The 16308-nt window shown below is 41.7% G+C and overlaps 1 protein-coding gene across 5 annotated transcripts in view; it reads left to right on the forward strand.

Annotated features, from left to right (window-relative positions):
* LOC119651175 (equilibrative nucleoside transporter 1) overlaps window positions 1-15036 on the forward strand; it is a 104975-nt gene extending 89939 nt beyond the window's left edge. For 3 of the 5 annotated variants that reach the window (XM_038054597.1, XM_038054598.1, XM_038054601.1), the window contains 7 exons: window positions 3279-3409; window positions 12258-12397; window positions 12462-12607; window positions 12666-12898; window positions 13018-13314; window positions 13380-13555; window positions 13648-15036. In XM_038054597.1, the coding sequence (XP_037910525.1) occupies window positions 3279-3409; window positions 12258-12397; window positions 12462-12607; window positions 12666-12898; window positions 13018-13314; window positions 13380-13555; window positions 13648-13792 (1268 nt within the window). In that variant the 3' untranslated portion in view covers window positions 13793-15036. Of the gene's footprint in view, window positions 1-2213; window positions 2345-3068; window positions 3211-3278; window positions 3410-12257; window positions 12398-12461; window positions 12608-12665; window positions 12899-13017; window positions 13315-13379; window positions 13556-13647 lie in introns of those variants that run through there. The other 2 variants (XM_038054600.1, XM_038054599.1) reach the window with 2 other exon arrangements.
* Window positions 15037-16308: the final 1272 nt, after the last annotated feature.

Here is a 16308-nt window from a genome sequence, read left to right on the forward strand (position 1 = left end):
CCTTAAAGCTGTCTGGCGTCCTAACTTACGGCATCGCTTCATTTCAAGCAGGGTTAACCTCACTATATTATTAGATATTGCCCTTATAGACTTTCCATATGGATTAAGTGACCCGCCCACCGTAACCTATTAAGCTGGATCTTATCCACAAGCTGACAGTCATGGTATCGCTCATAGATTTCGTAGTCATGTAGGCTACGGAATCGTCCATCCTCATGTAGGGGGCCAAAAATACTTCGGAGGATTCTTCTCTCGAACGCGGCCAAGAGTTCGCAACTCTTCTTGCTAAGAACCCAAGTCTCCGAGGAATACATGAAGACTGACAAGATCATTGTCTTGTACAGTAAGAGCTTTGACCCTATGGTGAGACGTTTCGAGCGGAACAGTTTTTGTAAGCTGAAATAGGCTCTGTTGGCTGCCAACAACCGTGCGCGGATTTCATCATCGTAGCTGTTATCGGTTGTGATTTTCGACCCAAGATAGGAGAAATTGTCAACGGTCGCAAAGTTGTAATCTCCTATCTTCATTGTTTCCATTTGACTAGTGCGATCCGATGTTGTTTCGTTCTTTTGGTTTTGGCGCTGACGTTGCCACCATGTACTTCGTCTTGCCTTCATTAATGTGCAGCCCAAGATCTCGCGCCAAAGTCGCCTGCTCGATCTGTATGAAAGTAGACTGTACTTCTGGGGTTGTTCTTCCCATAATGTCGATGTTGTCAGCATAGGCCAGTAGTTGGGTGGACTTGAAAAGGATGGTGCCTCTCGCAGCTACATCGGCATAGCGAATCACTTTCTCGAGGGCCAGGTTAAAGAGGACACATGATACGGCATCCCCTTGTCTTAAACCGTTGTTGGTGTTGAATGGTCTCGAGAGTGATTCTGTTGCCTTTATCTGGCCTGGCCCATTGGTCAGGGTCAACCTTCTCAGTCTTATCAATTTCGTCGGAATACCGAATTCTCTCATGGCCGTGTACAGTTTTACCCTGGCTATGCTGTCATAGGCGGGGGTAAAGTCGATGAATAGATGGTGCAACTGGTGTCCATATTCCAACAGTTTTTCCATCGCTTGTCGCAGAGAGAAAATCTGATCTGTTGCTGATTTGCCTGGAGTGAAGCCTCTTTAGTATGGGCGAATGATGTCCTGGGCATATGGGGCTATCCGTCGATGTAAAATCCATCCTGTCCGAGGCTCCTTTCGTGGCTTCATAACATCGGTTTTCAGTGTAGGGTTGTCAGCCCCAACCTGGAGGACCAGTTGGTACATTTTGTCCCGTTTGTAGGCGCGGGAGACTCGCATTCATCCTTTTGCGTCTGCAGTTTTTCATGAGGAAAGAACTCCCAGCGATCACCACGTGGAGGTGGAGATAGGGTTTGATAGTAGAGCTGTTAGTGTTGATTCACCAGGCGTTTCCCAGGTTTTATGCTCCATTGTAGGTACCAACAAACGTTTCGCTCTGGGACCTATACTACCCTTTGACCGCCAACATGAATGCATACATATCTCCAATAGCAATAGCAGCTTTGGCAATACCAGATATATGAGGTCCTGTCAGTCTTCTTGGATTCAGAGTATTAGCAGTAGTGCAAATCATATATAAATGGTTCTCCTTGATCATTGGTTTTCAAACATCACAGCCAAATCTGTCTGTCCATCTATCCTGGTGCTTGCAGCATGAAACAGGGCGCAACATTGATTTAAGGATATATCGTTAAGGTAAGCCAATCGAAGTCACATTGTTTAGTTATTCATCTGACAAGAGCACATACTATAAAGAAATTTTTCGCGGCTGAATTTCTGGATGGGGGGCATAAGAGTATGTTATAATAAAGAGTGACACATGACATAGTAAAGTATCTAACAACAGGATCATTCGCCAAATTATATTTGATGGTTTGAAACATCTTTTCAGCCTCCTTAATTGGAAATGTTACCTCAAGGGAACTAAGGTTTTCACTTGCTTTAATAGAGCTGAACTTCCACAATGACGGTATTTTTCTACAACACTGTACTTAATCACCCTCAAATTTCTCAAGAGCTTATAAGTGTATTACTATCTTTGTTTACACACTAAGAACGGCCTTCAATTAGAATGCAGAAGAAATATTCTGAATTCAATCGAACGAGACCAGTTTAAAGTTACATCGATAAGAATGCGTGGGTCAGCACTTTTTCGTCAAATTATCAAAGGGTTCTGTTCTATATAACACAGTCCAGCACTTGGTTTACGAAAAGTCGGAGATGAACCAGTCTCTTTGGTCAGAGAAAGTGTGCAAAACTAGAGAAAGTGTTTATTACCGCTTGTATATTAATAGAATTCCACTGCAGTGCGTTCTTTCTACTAATTGTGAGTTTCATCTGAATTCTATCTTGTATCTCTTATCTTGGATTTGTGGAACTAATTACAGACAGCCCTGGAAATAATTTCAATTATTTTTAGCCCGTCTGAGGCGAACTGCGCGAGAAACAATAGGAGATCTTAATAGTCACTCAAGTGGTAGCAGATATATATTTTAGATAAAATAATATCTTCATCTAGTCCTCGTGTCAGTGTGGCCTAGCGCGTCTTCTCGCCTCCAAAAAAGTGAATTTTATCACCACGCTATCAAATGGAGAAGCAACAATTCAACGAAAGTAAATCAAACGAAGGCAAATAACTATGAAATATGTTTTGTAAACATTTTAGAGTTTTTTAAATATTTAAAAAAAAAATATCAAAAAAATGTACTTACCTTTCGGTATGGAACTGGGTGAAGTGACATCCGGCTGCCAGTATCTGTGAAGAATTTGATGAAATTTCGAATGAAAAATTTAACCAAATTTGGCTGAGTTACTCCTTCTTTAGCTTTTTCTCAAATCACTTTACACAGAATGTGCACTCCCTTTAACTGTCAGAAAATCAGAATCCTGTCAAATTAAATAGATATTATTATCTTTCCGGGAAACTATTTAATTAATTATTTTTTTATCAATAAAAATTTACCTTTAAAATACCAAAATTGTATCTATAAAATTCCCAAATTGTAGATAATTTTGAAAAAAGTGTCATAAATGTGAGGTGGTTTATAAGTGCTCCCCGGCGGTGGTATAGTGTCGAATTGTAAGATTTTTCTTGATGACATAGGCATCGTGTAAAGTATTGACCGGAAGAGGTGATTTATCGAAATCTGAGACAGTGTGCATGTTATTTATGAACGATATATGAATGTGTCTGTATGTGATCCACAATTTACTATCTTTTATTGTAAATAACGTGCATTGTATCTCATTTCGTTCTACAGGAATGACAATGGAACGAGCGAAAATGGAAATAAGTCCGCCATATGATAAATATAAATTAGTATTCTTAACGTTTTTACTACATGGACTGGGGACATTGATGCCATGGAATATGTTTATCACAGCGAAATCGGTAAGTTTATTGTGTGAAATTATGTCTATGTAATTATGAAATGGATGGGAAGTACCCAATTAAGGGGATAGGTGCAGATTTTGGAATAAGCTCCCCTGACAACAAATAGTTCGAGACTAACATGAGTAAACCATGCTGCCTCAAGATTGCCTCAAGTAAAAAGCCCCTCTATTGTAGACGATATAACAAGTTTCATCAGCTTCAAAGCAGTAGAAAATTAATGTGCAACGCTATTAAAGCTTTCCTTCTCACGATCAAGAGTGATTCATCGATATTTCATCATCTGGTAGGCGAATTTCCATCAGGCAGAATTCTGGGAACTACAACATAAATTGGAAAGATCCTTTGTCATCTCCTGGGATAGTTCAGCTCTCAGATTGAGTGTCTGCCAAGCGAGGACTGGTAATACCTCTCATCAGACGCGTCTTCCCTTTGGAAAGCAGCCGGATTTCGCAAACTGTACATAGACAGATACTCCCTGGTACATGGACTACTCTGAAAAGACTTCGTGGCCTGGAACTACGAAACCAGTAGAAAACGATCTATGGCTTTTAGGAGTTAGCCCTCTACTAAAGTACTTTGGTGGTGAAAAGATTCTTGATTCTGAGATATCCTTCAATACCAAGGATATCGAAAGATTAAGGTCGGGGGAGTTTGTATGTTTGCCTTTTTATGATTTTCCCAAGCGTATTCAGGAGACATATCGGGGGATATGAAAATGGAAAAGCCTCGAATAAGTTATTTGTGGAGAATTATGTCCTCTTAGTTTGTTCACCACCATTCTGGACGCCTCGTCCTAGATGTCGATGTTCGCTTCATCACATAGTTGCTTAAAACACCCTCTCCTAGTTCGCTTCCGTAAATGAACAATTTCCCAAATTTATCAGTAATTTAACTCCCTGATTGAGTATGCTCGGCATAGAGACAGCGCATGTTTGATTATACACCAATCATCTGATATGCATCACTCTCTCTGCTAAGATGACATCTCGACGAACCAATCATCATCGAATGTCGTCTATTGGAACTGCAAGATCGCTGCCCTATGCCGGATAACCACGAGGGCTCTGATAACTTATAGGTTCATACCAGGAAAAATATGGGGCTGCAGCCCAAAGATATTACTTTGGATATATACTACAATAGTAAGGCCAATGATTATTTACCTCCATCTGCACATACAGATGCAGGCAAGGAGTGCAATATTCAGGATGGCCGGGAGTATCAGTGAGGCGGGGGAGCTGCCTAAACCGAAGGAAAGTTGATATTCTTTCTTGGCGGTACCCCGAATTACTGATACCAAGGGATAACATGACAACGAGGTTTCACTTCGATAAGAAGTTTAAAACACTTTGGAGTAAGAAGGCAAACTGGGAGAGCATGGTTGTGTCATGCGGCTTAAACTAGCAGCTGATTACTTGGTACACTGATGGATCCCTCACAGCAGAGGGAGCGGGTGCTAGTGTCATTGGTCCAAGGAAAATGTACTTTGAGCCAATGAACAGGTACACTAGCATATTCCAGGCGGAAATATCCGCCGTAGACAGATGTGCCTCCTTTAATCTCCAAAGAAACTACAGGGGGCAGAACATTGCTATTCTCACCGATAGCCAAGCAGCGATCAAGGCACTTAGCTCAAACCAGGTGAACTCTAAATTGGTATGGAAATGCCTTGAGAGGCTGAATATAATCGGCTCGTCCAACAAGGTCTGGATACTCTGGGTTCCAGACCATGCTGGGTTGGAAAGCAACGAAGCAGTGGACGAACTAGCCAAGAAGGGAGGAGGGACGCCTTTACACGGGCCAGAACCCTTCTGTGGAATTGGAAACGGTTTCAGTGCTATGACTCTAAGAAATGCTCACTTTCGTGAATGCTACAGGCTAGTTGTGAAGATCGTATCCTGCTGGACTCTGTCCACTTCCTCTTACTACGGCAGTAATTGTGTTACGAGTATGTGACATTAAAAAGGCGCATCACATCACTAATTGGGCTCCTCGAAGCATGAACATGCATACTATTTTTTCTAGCTCGATAGCATAGTTGATTATTGAAATACAGAGCAATTTATACGCCTATCTCCAAAAAAGGTGTTTTTCTGCTGCCACGTTAGAGGACACTGCGACCATCTTAAAGAAAAAAAATAAACGGCATTTTAACATACGAACTTAACTAGTCCCACTTTATTACGGCGATCGACATAAATCCGGCATGTGACTTATTACAGGATCACTCTCAAGACCATTCGACATCAACAAGGAGATGCGCTATCATGCGTCCTCTTTAACCTGGCCCTCGAGAAAGTGATCCGTGATGCCGAGGTAAATGCAAGAGGTACGATCCTCTTCAAGTCCACCGAACTACTGGCCTATGCTAACGATATCGACATCATGGGAAGAACGACCCGAGATGCACAAACTGCCTTCATCCAGATCGAGCAGGCGGCCATCGGCGCGAGATCTTGGGCTGCACATCAATGAAGGCAAGACAAAATATATGGTGGCAACGTCAGCACCGAAGACGAATCAACCAACAACATCAAACCGCACTGGTCAAACACAAACACGAAGAAGAATAAGGATAGGAGAATACAACTTTGAGACCGTTGACAATTTCTCCTATCTAGGGTCGAAAATCACAACCGATAACAACTACGATGGGCCTATTTCAGCTTACAAAGACTGTTCCGCTCGAAACGTCTCACCATAGGGTCAAAGCTCTTACTGTACAAGACTATGATCTTGCCAGTCCTCATGTATTCCTCGGAAACTTGGGTTCTTAGCAAGAAAAATTGTGAACTCTTGGCCGCGTTCGAGAGAAGAATCCTCCGAAGAATTTTTGGCCCCCTACATGAGGATGGACGATTCCGTAGCCTACACAATGACGAAATCCATGAGCGATACCATGACCGTTCGGTTGTGGATAAAATCCGGCTCAATAGGTTACGGTGGGCGGGTCACTTAATCCGTATGGATGAGGATGATCCCGCCCGGAAAGTCTATAAGGGCAATATCTATGGTGGAAAAAGAAGACGAGGCAGACCCTGCCTAAGATGGAGCGATGGCGTGGGTCAGGACGCCAGGGATATCGAATTGGTGGACCTCGGCGCAAAACCGGGATGTCTGGAATTCCTTATTAAGGCAGGCCTAGACCGGATACCGGTTGTTGCGCCGTTGATGATGATGTGCATAGGCAGGTGTTTGTCTATCTCTAGTTCATGGGCCTAAGTGGCTTTGAAGAGAATACCCAGACCACGAAACCAGAGTAGAAAACGACCTTTGATTCTGGGAGTTAGCAAAAGGACCGTCAATGTCCCTCGGCTGCAGTATTTTGATGATAGATAACTTAGTCACTATAGAACCCTAATGCTGTAAGTAATTTACAGGAAGAGATATTCAAATGAAGTATGGCTTGTCAATAACACTATCAAATAAAGCTTCGTAGGAAGGTGAACCAGGTTGGTTCAGGAAGTTGCTATGAGGAAGTGGAGCTGGAGCTGGAAGTGCAGAATAAACTTCAAAATTACGAAATGGGTCCATTCAGGAGAAGATTCAAAGGATATCGAAAGATAAACGTCGGGGAAGTTGCGTATATAGCTTGGAATGTGATCTAGAGAGGAAAAAGTTCCAACCCGTTCAGGTTCATAGAAACAGAGCTAGAAAAGCTAGAGAACTCATACGTACATACTTGCAGCAGACTCATCTTAGGCTGAGAACATTTGCGCCAAGTCATAAATATAAAGTCGTGGAAAACAGAAGGGAATGTTCTAGATAACTAGCAATTTTTTCAAAGAAGAAAAAAGTGTATAGGCAGCTCCCAGAAAAGGATTTAAACATTCCGGAACCGGCATAGCACCGGAAAAAAAATGGTCGTAGTAATGGGACCAGGCCAAAAAAAGACAATAAAAAACACAAGGTAAATTCAGTCATCCTGCAAGGGCAATTTGTCATTCATGGGTGCATTGGAAAAAATGTCACTACAGCTTTCACCTGCTATAATTTTGCTAGAAATGACATAATTTCCACGAAACTTTCCAATATTGTGCTCCATACTATTGCCAAATTGTTGGCCGATTTTAAATAAAGCAAAGAGATTAGGGGATGTAAATTTAAAAAATACTATTATTTAGTTTATTTGAGCAGATATCGGGTTGGAGAGTATTTTGAGGCCTAGGTATGTTTTTTCAGATTTTTCGATTGGGTAATTACTTTCTAATCCCCACAGTTTGCTTCTCTCCTTTACAACTGGTATCAGAATTAAGATCTACTTCGAAAAGTACTAGCCGAAATATCCCGCATTGCAATATTGCCATGTAAAACCATGTCATTCAACGCAGAACAATATCATTAACCGCATGAGCGAGGTTCAATGTTCTATCAAATTTCGCGTTCCCGCATATAACCGTTTCTGAGACAAATGTGTCAGACAGTAAACCGATTCTAATAAGGTTCGTTTTCTACAAAATTTTAAAAAGCGGTATATATATTTCATCTCCGTTCAGTGTAAGGCCTTGAACGGAGTCACGTCTGTAAGAGAAAACTGCACTACACTACATGTAAAAAGGTTTTCTTTATACGCCTCGAAAATACGTAGGATGTCATTCAAAGGACGATAATATACTATTATCGAAGATAGGGTAAAAGTCACCCAGAAAAATCTGCATTGGATTTGGTGTCAATCGCTACAACCGCCTCCGAGAAAAATGCTTGTGACGGGCAGACAGACAGTAAACCGATTTTAATAAGGTTTTGTTTTACACAAGACCTTAAAAAGGAGTTGTCATTCTACGCCCCTGCGAAGACCTTATTTAAAATGTGCTTCAAATGCCTCATGTAGGGACACCAGGGCGTAGCCTTTAAACGTGGGTATACCGATGCTGAGGAGACTGAACAGTATGCCGAAAAATATTCAAAAATCCATACGATCGTTTTATAAAGTCAAACATGGAAACTACGCGAGTTGGGAGAGATGTGACCAAACCAGCCTAGTATAGTGGACTAGCTAATTTTGTCCGACTTCCTAATAAGTAGGTCCGATTAAAAAGGAAAAGAAGAAGCCTTTTGGGCTTCTAGTCCGTAGAACTTCAAGCAAGGTAGATCTTTACGAGCCAAATAGCTTGGGTTCCCAATTCTACCTACCTTTAATTTGCTCCTAACTGGCTAAACTGAAGGCATTTATTACGGAGCAGGGTTCTTCGTGTTAAATTCATAGACAAGGAAAGCACTGCATAACACAGTAATGAATTTCGTAAAGTGTCCCATTATACATTAACACAGCAAGGAACCCAGTACCGAGCTCTGTGGTACCTCTGTTGTGATGATGTAATCTTTAAGACCCTCATCCGTGCCGTAGTCCTCTCTCAGAGAGGTAATTGTCGACCACATTCGCTAAATATCCGGGCACACCTACATCCGCCAAGGCCCCTTTAATTCGGTTCTAGTTGGTTGAGTTGAATGCGTTTTTGACATCCAATGTCAACACGGTACAGCAGCCGCCAGAAACTAGTACGCCTTTTAGCAGATTCATGACCATGATTATTGCATCCATTGTAGAATAGGTGCGCCGAAAAGCACACTGGCACCATTGGCGCATAGCTTACGTCCAAGTTCACATATTCCTTCATAAAGGCCGGGGTATCTCTCCCGGAGATCAATATTGAATGCCAAGTACCGCTCAAATTATCGTAAAGCTGTTGGCCAGAAGTCGCCAAATCTGGAACCAAACCTCGAACAGTTGCCCACTGCGAAGTCTGTTCTTCACTGGATCATGAACTGCTTTTAGAAAAGCGTATGTAAGTACCTGCTGACGCCCGCAACGTTGGATTGGCTAACGGCAGTGCTTGAAGATGCTGTCATATTGCTTCGGGAAATACCCGAGTAATCGTCGCCAACACCGCCATCTAGGTTAAGTGGAAACTCCGAGCGCAAAAAGTCAATAGCGATGATAGTTATGCTAAATGAGTGAACAGCAATAGTCGTTCAAAAGCCTACCCAGTCCAAATTGGTATAAGTTCCTCGTAATTATAGTGTCCATGGAAATTGAAAAGTAATAAAACTTGCCTGTGATCCACGATCGCAAAGTGCCGATGATTAGGCTTACCAACAGTGCAGGCTCGCGCCATCGTCAAAAGGATTATTGCATTGCAATTCTTCTCAGAGTGGTGGGGTCCTAGGTGTGACCCGTTGGAAAGATTTGTTATTGCAGGGAAAGTGGCTGTTGCAGCGGGACGAAGTGCGGCAGAACGTGATATGATGAAGCTTCGGCACAGTTAATAGCCAGCTGATGTACACTTCTTACACGGATACTCCGGTCTAAAGGCAGTTTAAGCAAGGGTTCGAACTTAATTGTATTGCTCCAAAGTACTTACGGACACTTGCTTTAATAACTTGGTTGTCTTTGAAGCCAGACCATGCTTCTTCATAAACCTATGCAAATCTTGGTATTCGGGATTCGCAGAAGGAGACGCTGCCTCCCCAAGGGCGCTGCGTTGAGCTCGATAGTTTTATCACGACAACAGACACAGCCAATGCGTTACAGTGGTCAATGAAAAGTTTCGTGACTTGCAGAACGTGGAACGAACTCTGCACCACAGTCAATAACACTTTGAGTGACTGCTTCACCGCCTCGTAGCGTCTGTCAAGAGTCTTCCATACCTCCTGGTAAGCCGCAGTGCAAACCAACCAGGGGCACTCCATCACCATTGATGCCCTGATACGCCGGGAAATCCTAAGCGTGTACCAGCGCCACGAAAATATCTTTGAAAGCCAATCCATTGTCTAGGGCTCTGCCAAAAAGGGGTATGGAGGCCAGTTTATATTAGTCTCTAGAATTGTCTCCGGCTTGGACCTCAATATGTATTGTGACTCGATGCCGTTTAAAACTGGCTCATGCCATTGCCAGTTCTACTAGGGACCTGGGGTCCTGTCGCCGATCCTACCTGGGGACTTGCCGATCCTACTACATATTTGCCGCAGTTACAGGAGGTATTATGCAGTCGTTGGCCTGCCCCACACGTATAAAGATGATTTCATCCAATGTGGGGTATGTTTGGATGACCGGTAAAATATCGCTCCATCTCAGGCAGGGTCTGCCTCGTCTTCTTTTTCTACCATAGATATTGCCCTTATAGAATTTCCGGGCTGGATTATCCTCATCCATAAGAATTAAGTGACCCGCCCATCACAACCTGTTTAGCGGAATTTTATCCATTTTACCCAAAATCAGACGGTCGTGGTATCGCTCATAGATTTGGTCGTTATGTAGGCTACGGAATCGTCCACCCTCATATAGGGGGCCAAAAATTTTTCGGAGAATTCTTCTCTCGAACGCGGCCGAGAGTTCGCAGTTTTTTTTGCTAAGAACCCAAGTCTCCGAGGAATACATAAGGACTGGCAAGGTCATGGTCTGTTGGCTGCCAGGATCTCTGTTGACTGCGGTTATGGAGACATCCATCCATCCATGGCAGAGGGGATTCTAGGTGGTGTCCTAATTCGAGCTCGGAGTAGAGTGCATAGCCTTTCGCTTATGTTTTCAAAGCCGATAACAACAGGTTTCATTTTTTGGCTGACTAAGAAACCTACTCCGAGCACATGATTTATCGGACGGCCGCTATAATATATGGTATAGCGGCTCTTCTCCAGGAAACTGGTCCCTGTCCATCACATCTCTTGCAACGCTGTTACATCAGCCTATATTGGAACAGGTTATCGGCTAGCTGCTTGGCAGCTCCATCTCTGTACAGGGAGCGCACGTTCCATGAGAAAATGCGCAAATCATTATTCCTTTGTCGTTGCCAGGTTCGTCGTTGTGTTATCCGTCCAGTCCGAGGCTTCTGTTGTGGCTTCGTAACAAGTTGTTTCCCGTGTAGGGTTGTCAGCTCTATCCAACCCCCAACCTAGAGGACCAGTTGGTACAATTTGTCCCGTTTTTAGGCGCGGGATACTTGCCTTCATCCTTCTCCGTCTGCAGCTTTTCGTTAAAAGAGAGCTCCCAGCGGTCACCACGTGGAGGTGGAGATAGGGTTTTGTAGTAGAGCTGTTGGTGTTAGTTCTGCAGGCGTTTCCCAGGTTTTATGCTCCGTCCTGGCTACCAATCCACCTTTCGCCCTGGGACCTATAATACCCTTTGATCACGCCGATCCCAGCCCATCGAAAAATGTGGAAATAGGTCTAGTGCGTGGCACAGAAAAATATTGTCCATCATAAATGACTCAGTCTTACTTCTTACTCTCATTACTGCTGACCGGAGAGTCTGCTGCATCCAGTGTGGATCTCGCCGGGGTTACCAGCTTATCCTTTTCTTCTACCGAAGGTTCCGCTTCCTTGCGTCCAATGTCTCCAAACATTGTCAAATCTGGTGGTTCACCAATGGGAAACATCGTCTTTTTCGCAGTATCTTCCTCTGCCGTTGGCTGGAAGTCTCCCCAGGTCCACGATGTCCGATGCGCATGGGAGGGCTCATAATCCCCTAGTCGTAGTTACTCACTTGCAACAGTTCCTCATCGAATATCCCTGCTGATGGTAATCTTAATCTTCCAAGCTTTCAGTGAAGTTACCGATCGTGAGACGCAAAAGAAGGTCCTGTGACGTTTTCTGGAAATTCTCAGTGAAATCAATGGGAAGAACTCTTTCAATCGTAAGACGAAGTACTGTCATAAGGGTCTCAGTGATTAGCATGGTCTTCTTGTTCATAGTTTCCGGTTTCTGGGCGATCAGTTTGGCGACCTGGCTTGCAATTCAAGCTATTGCCTTAATATTTCAAATAGAAAGAACTCTGATATAGACGATTTCATATTTCAGTCCATACATCCCTTGGTTTTATGTTACTTTAATATTTTTTTTTTCTTTGCAGTATTTCGTTGACTTTAAACTGGACGAATCGTACACAGGTACGAAATCAGAATATGCAACAAATTTCTTGGCTTACGTTGGTTTTGCTGCTCAAATACCAAATGTGTTTTTCAACTGGATTAACATCTTCGTGCAGATGGGGTAAGTGGACCTATTTTCATTAATAAAATCTAGAGTTAAATGTAATACAAACTCCATTAAACAGTGGCAATCTCACAACTCGGATTATCTGGAGTATTCTACTGGAGATCATTCTCTTCGTAATCACAGTATTGCTGGCAATGGTCGATTCATCAGAATGGCCGGGATTATTTTTCTGGGTCACAATGTTAACGGTCGTTGTGATAAATAGTAAGTTTGATATTGAATCGAAAAATTGTCCTTGGAATTAAAGGATCTCTTTTTGCAGTGGCTAATGGTATTTATCAGAACACCGTGTTCGGCATGGCAGCGAAGTTGCCCATCAAATATACTGGGGCAGTAGTTTTAGGATCGAATGTTAGTGGTCTTTTTGCTACAATCATTCAGATAGCGAGTTCCGCGATTGCTTCGTCGCATCGTACAGCAGCAATCTACTATTTCATCACTGCCATGTTTATTCTACTATTGTGTTTCGATACATACTTCGCGTTGCCTTTAAATGTAAGTATGTGTTGAGGTGGGAGAGGTTCGAAGAGGCCACTTCTTCCTATTAGATCCGCTTGAACTTTAGATAGAAGAGAACTGTTGTCAAAATTGTCCATATCATTCTTTTTTTTCAGAGATTTTATAGATACCATGAAATGCTTAATGCAAAAGAATCAGAAAAACATAAGACTGAGGACGAACATAGGAGCATACCATATTGGCAAATCTTTAAGCAGAGCTCAGTGCAAATGTTCAATGTATTTTTGATATTCTTCGTGACTTTGTCTGTATTCCCAGCCGTGCATTCAGACATCAAACCACTAGACGAAAATTTCATAATTCCCCCGCAATATTTCACTATCATCACGTGTTTCCTTACGTTTAACTTCTTTGCTATGCTTGGAAGTTTGCTGACGTCGTGGGTCCAATGGGTAAGGAATGAAGAGACAAAATTGATGCCAACAAAAGACTTAACCTGTATTGTTCCGATTTACAGCCGAAACCAAAATATCTGATATGGCCAGTTCTTGCGCGATTGGTGTTCATCCCTCTATTCCTGTTTTGTAATTATTTGCCTAGAGATATCGAAAGGACTTTGCCAGTTTTGATTACTAGTGACTGGGGTTATTGGATTATCGCTATCTTAATGTCCCTTTCGTCAGGATATTTAAGGTGAGACTTAAATAGGAATGTAGCCTTTAGATTTGCTAGCGTTAGGATTACTCGGTAACTTGGCTTGAAACAATCCTTTGATGTCATTTCAGCTCGCTCGGTATGATGTACGCGCCGCATACTGTTGAACCCAAGTACGCCGTCACTGCAGGCATGTTTGCCGGTGCTATGCTCATCACCGGTATCTTTTCTGGTATCCTGTTCTCAATGGTATTCCCTTATACTGTGCAATTGTAAGACGTTGATATCCAGAAAAGATACAGCAAAATATATATGTACTTGTTATCTGTTTTTATCAATATTTAAGTTTTCAAACCAGAATAAAAAAGTTTTTACATTTGTACTATAAACCCTAAAGGTTTAAAAAAAAAAGATATAAATAGAATCACATTTTTAGGTAATTATATCTAAAGTCTGTTGAAAAATGCGTGAAAAAAAAATAAATTTTAATCCAAACTATGAAATATTTATTAATGCGAATTCTACTAAGGAAAAGTACAAAAAATTAATCAATCAAAGAATATAAAACTTTTTTGTTCCCATCTTTGTACATAAAAAAATAATGCACATGAAAAAAATCTAATCTGGAAAAAGTAATGAAAAGATACTGACATTGAAAGTGAATATAAAAAACTAAAGAAAAAAGAGAAAGCAATCTCTTGTTAGTTCTAAATGCAGAAACCCGCGAGCAATCACTATCTTTAAGTCCGCTAACTAATCAAACCCGTAATCTATTATAACGTTTCTATCCGGCATCAAGCCATGCCGTACTTTTCGATTCATACCCCTTAATATCTGCTGTTTCTAAGGCAAGGAACAGCTTGCAATGATTTTCAATATTTTCGGTTCACTAACCACAAATTCCTGCACCGATTTAGTGTCTTATAACTTGCTTGGCTTGACTCCATTGTAAATATTCGTGTTTACAATGCATAGTTTTGTAATTTATATACCTCATCTGAAAAAGACACTAGTTCAACGTTTTCAAAACCTCTTAGTTTAATTTAATGTAATTATGAATAATTAAGGACTAATTTGGGGTGATGCATCCTCAATTTCAAACCATTTCAATGCTTCTGTATAATAATCACAGCTAAGAGCGGAAAGTCACCTCCCTCGCAAACCTTTTTATCATTTGCGTTTCTATTCAAAAAAGATGCATCATCTCATTTAAGCAATTCATGTTTGTGTGAAAACTACTTTAAGTTTATAAGTGTAACAGTAATGTTGAATTTTTATCAACAACAATTTTGAGATTTTTGATCCTTTTCTACGTTAGTAATCGAACTCAGTTTTGTAGTACTAATAATTTCACAGATATTTCTTTAATTGATGAGTATCTAAATGATCGTTTAATAGATAATAATTTATATATTTCGCTATACACTCGTATGTCTCTTAGTTTTTATTTAAATGATTTTCTGCTTTTCTTTTTTATTTAAACTCATTATTGCGTAAATATAAATTGAATAAGGTTTTCATTATGGCAATTTTTATTTTTATTTCCACGTTTTTTCACGTCCGGACGAGTCACCACAGATTTTATTATTTGTTCCGATTAGTCCCAAGTTTCTGCTCAATCGATCAATCTTTCCTTTTTATTATAAAAATAGCTAAACTTGCTTCTCAAAGTGCATTCGGGGAAGCGAAAACTGATGATGATGGCTATCTAGAGTTGAAAATCACAAATTATGAAATCCGCGCACAGTTGGCAGCCAACAGAGCCTAATGCAGCTAACAAAAACTGTCACGCTCAAAACGTCTCCCCACAGGGTCAACACTCTTACTGTATAAGACAATGATTTTGCAGCTCCTCATGTATTCCCCGGAACCGCCTCCTTCGAAGGTTCTTAGCAAGAAAAAATGCGAACTCTTAGCCGCGTTCCAGAGAAGAATCCTCCGCTGAATTTTTGGCCCCTACATGTGGATGGACGATTCCGCAGTCTCTATAATGATGATGAGCGATATGACGACCGTCTGATTTTGGATAAAAACCGGCTCAACAGGTTGCGGTGGGCGTGTCATCCAATCCGTGTGGATGAGGATAATCCAACCCGGAAAGTCTATAAGGGCAATATCTATGGTAGAAAAAGAAGATACGGCAGACCTTGCCTGAGATGGAGCGATGTCAAGGCAACAACAGCTTTTAACATAGGGATATCGAATTGGTGGACATCGTCGCATAACTGGGATGTCTGGAGTTCCTTATTAAGGTAGGCCTAGACCGGATATCGGTCGTTGCGCCGTTGATGATGATAATAGATTGCTGATGGCGTCATATCGACTCTTCCGCCGCACTGTTGTTGTTACTGAAATTATTTTAGACCTGAGGAGAAGCTTCTTCTTTTTCTTCAGCCTTGGTCCCGTTCACAAGCGGGGTCGGCTCGTCGTGATCGGTTTCGCCATTTGGTTCTATCAAAAGCCTGATCTGGATGCAATTGCGAGGCTTTCAAATACCCATCCAGCGTATCAAAGTCATCATTGTTTCGGCCAGCTTTTTGGTTGCTTGTCATCGACTTCGATATTCACCATACCATCGGAGTTCCGATCACGGATATCCAGATGTGATCAAAACGTGTCACGCCACTAGTCCAACGAAACATCTTTGTCAACATTATTGCAAGATGGCGTTTATTGTCTTTTATAATCGGCCCACACTCGGATTCATAAAGAGCGACAGGACGGATCACTAAGAACACCAGTTGTGGAACGCCCCTTCATCCAGGTGGTGTTAATCTTCTTTTTTTTTTTTC

The sequence above is a fragment of the Hermetia illucens genome, chromosome 3 (genome assembly GCF_905115235.1).
Source record: "Hermetia illucens chromosome 3, iHerIll2.2.curated.20191125, whole genome shotgun sequence".
Classification (NCBI taxonomy): Eukaryota; Metazoa; Arthropoda; class Insecta; order Diptera; family Stratiomyidae; genus Hermetia; species Hermetia illucens.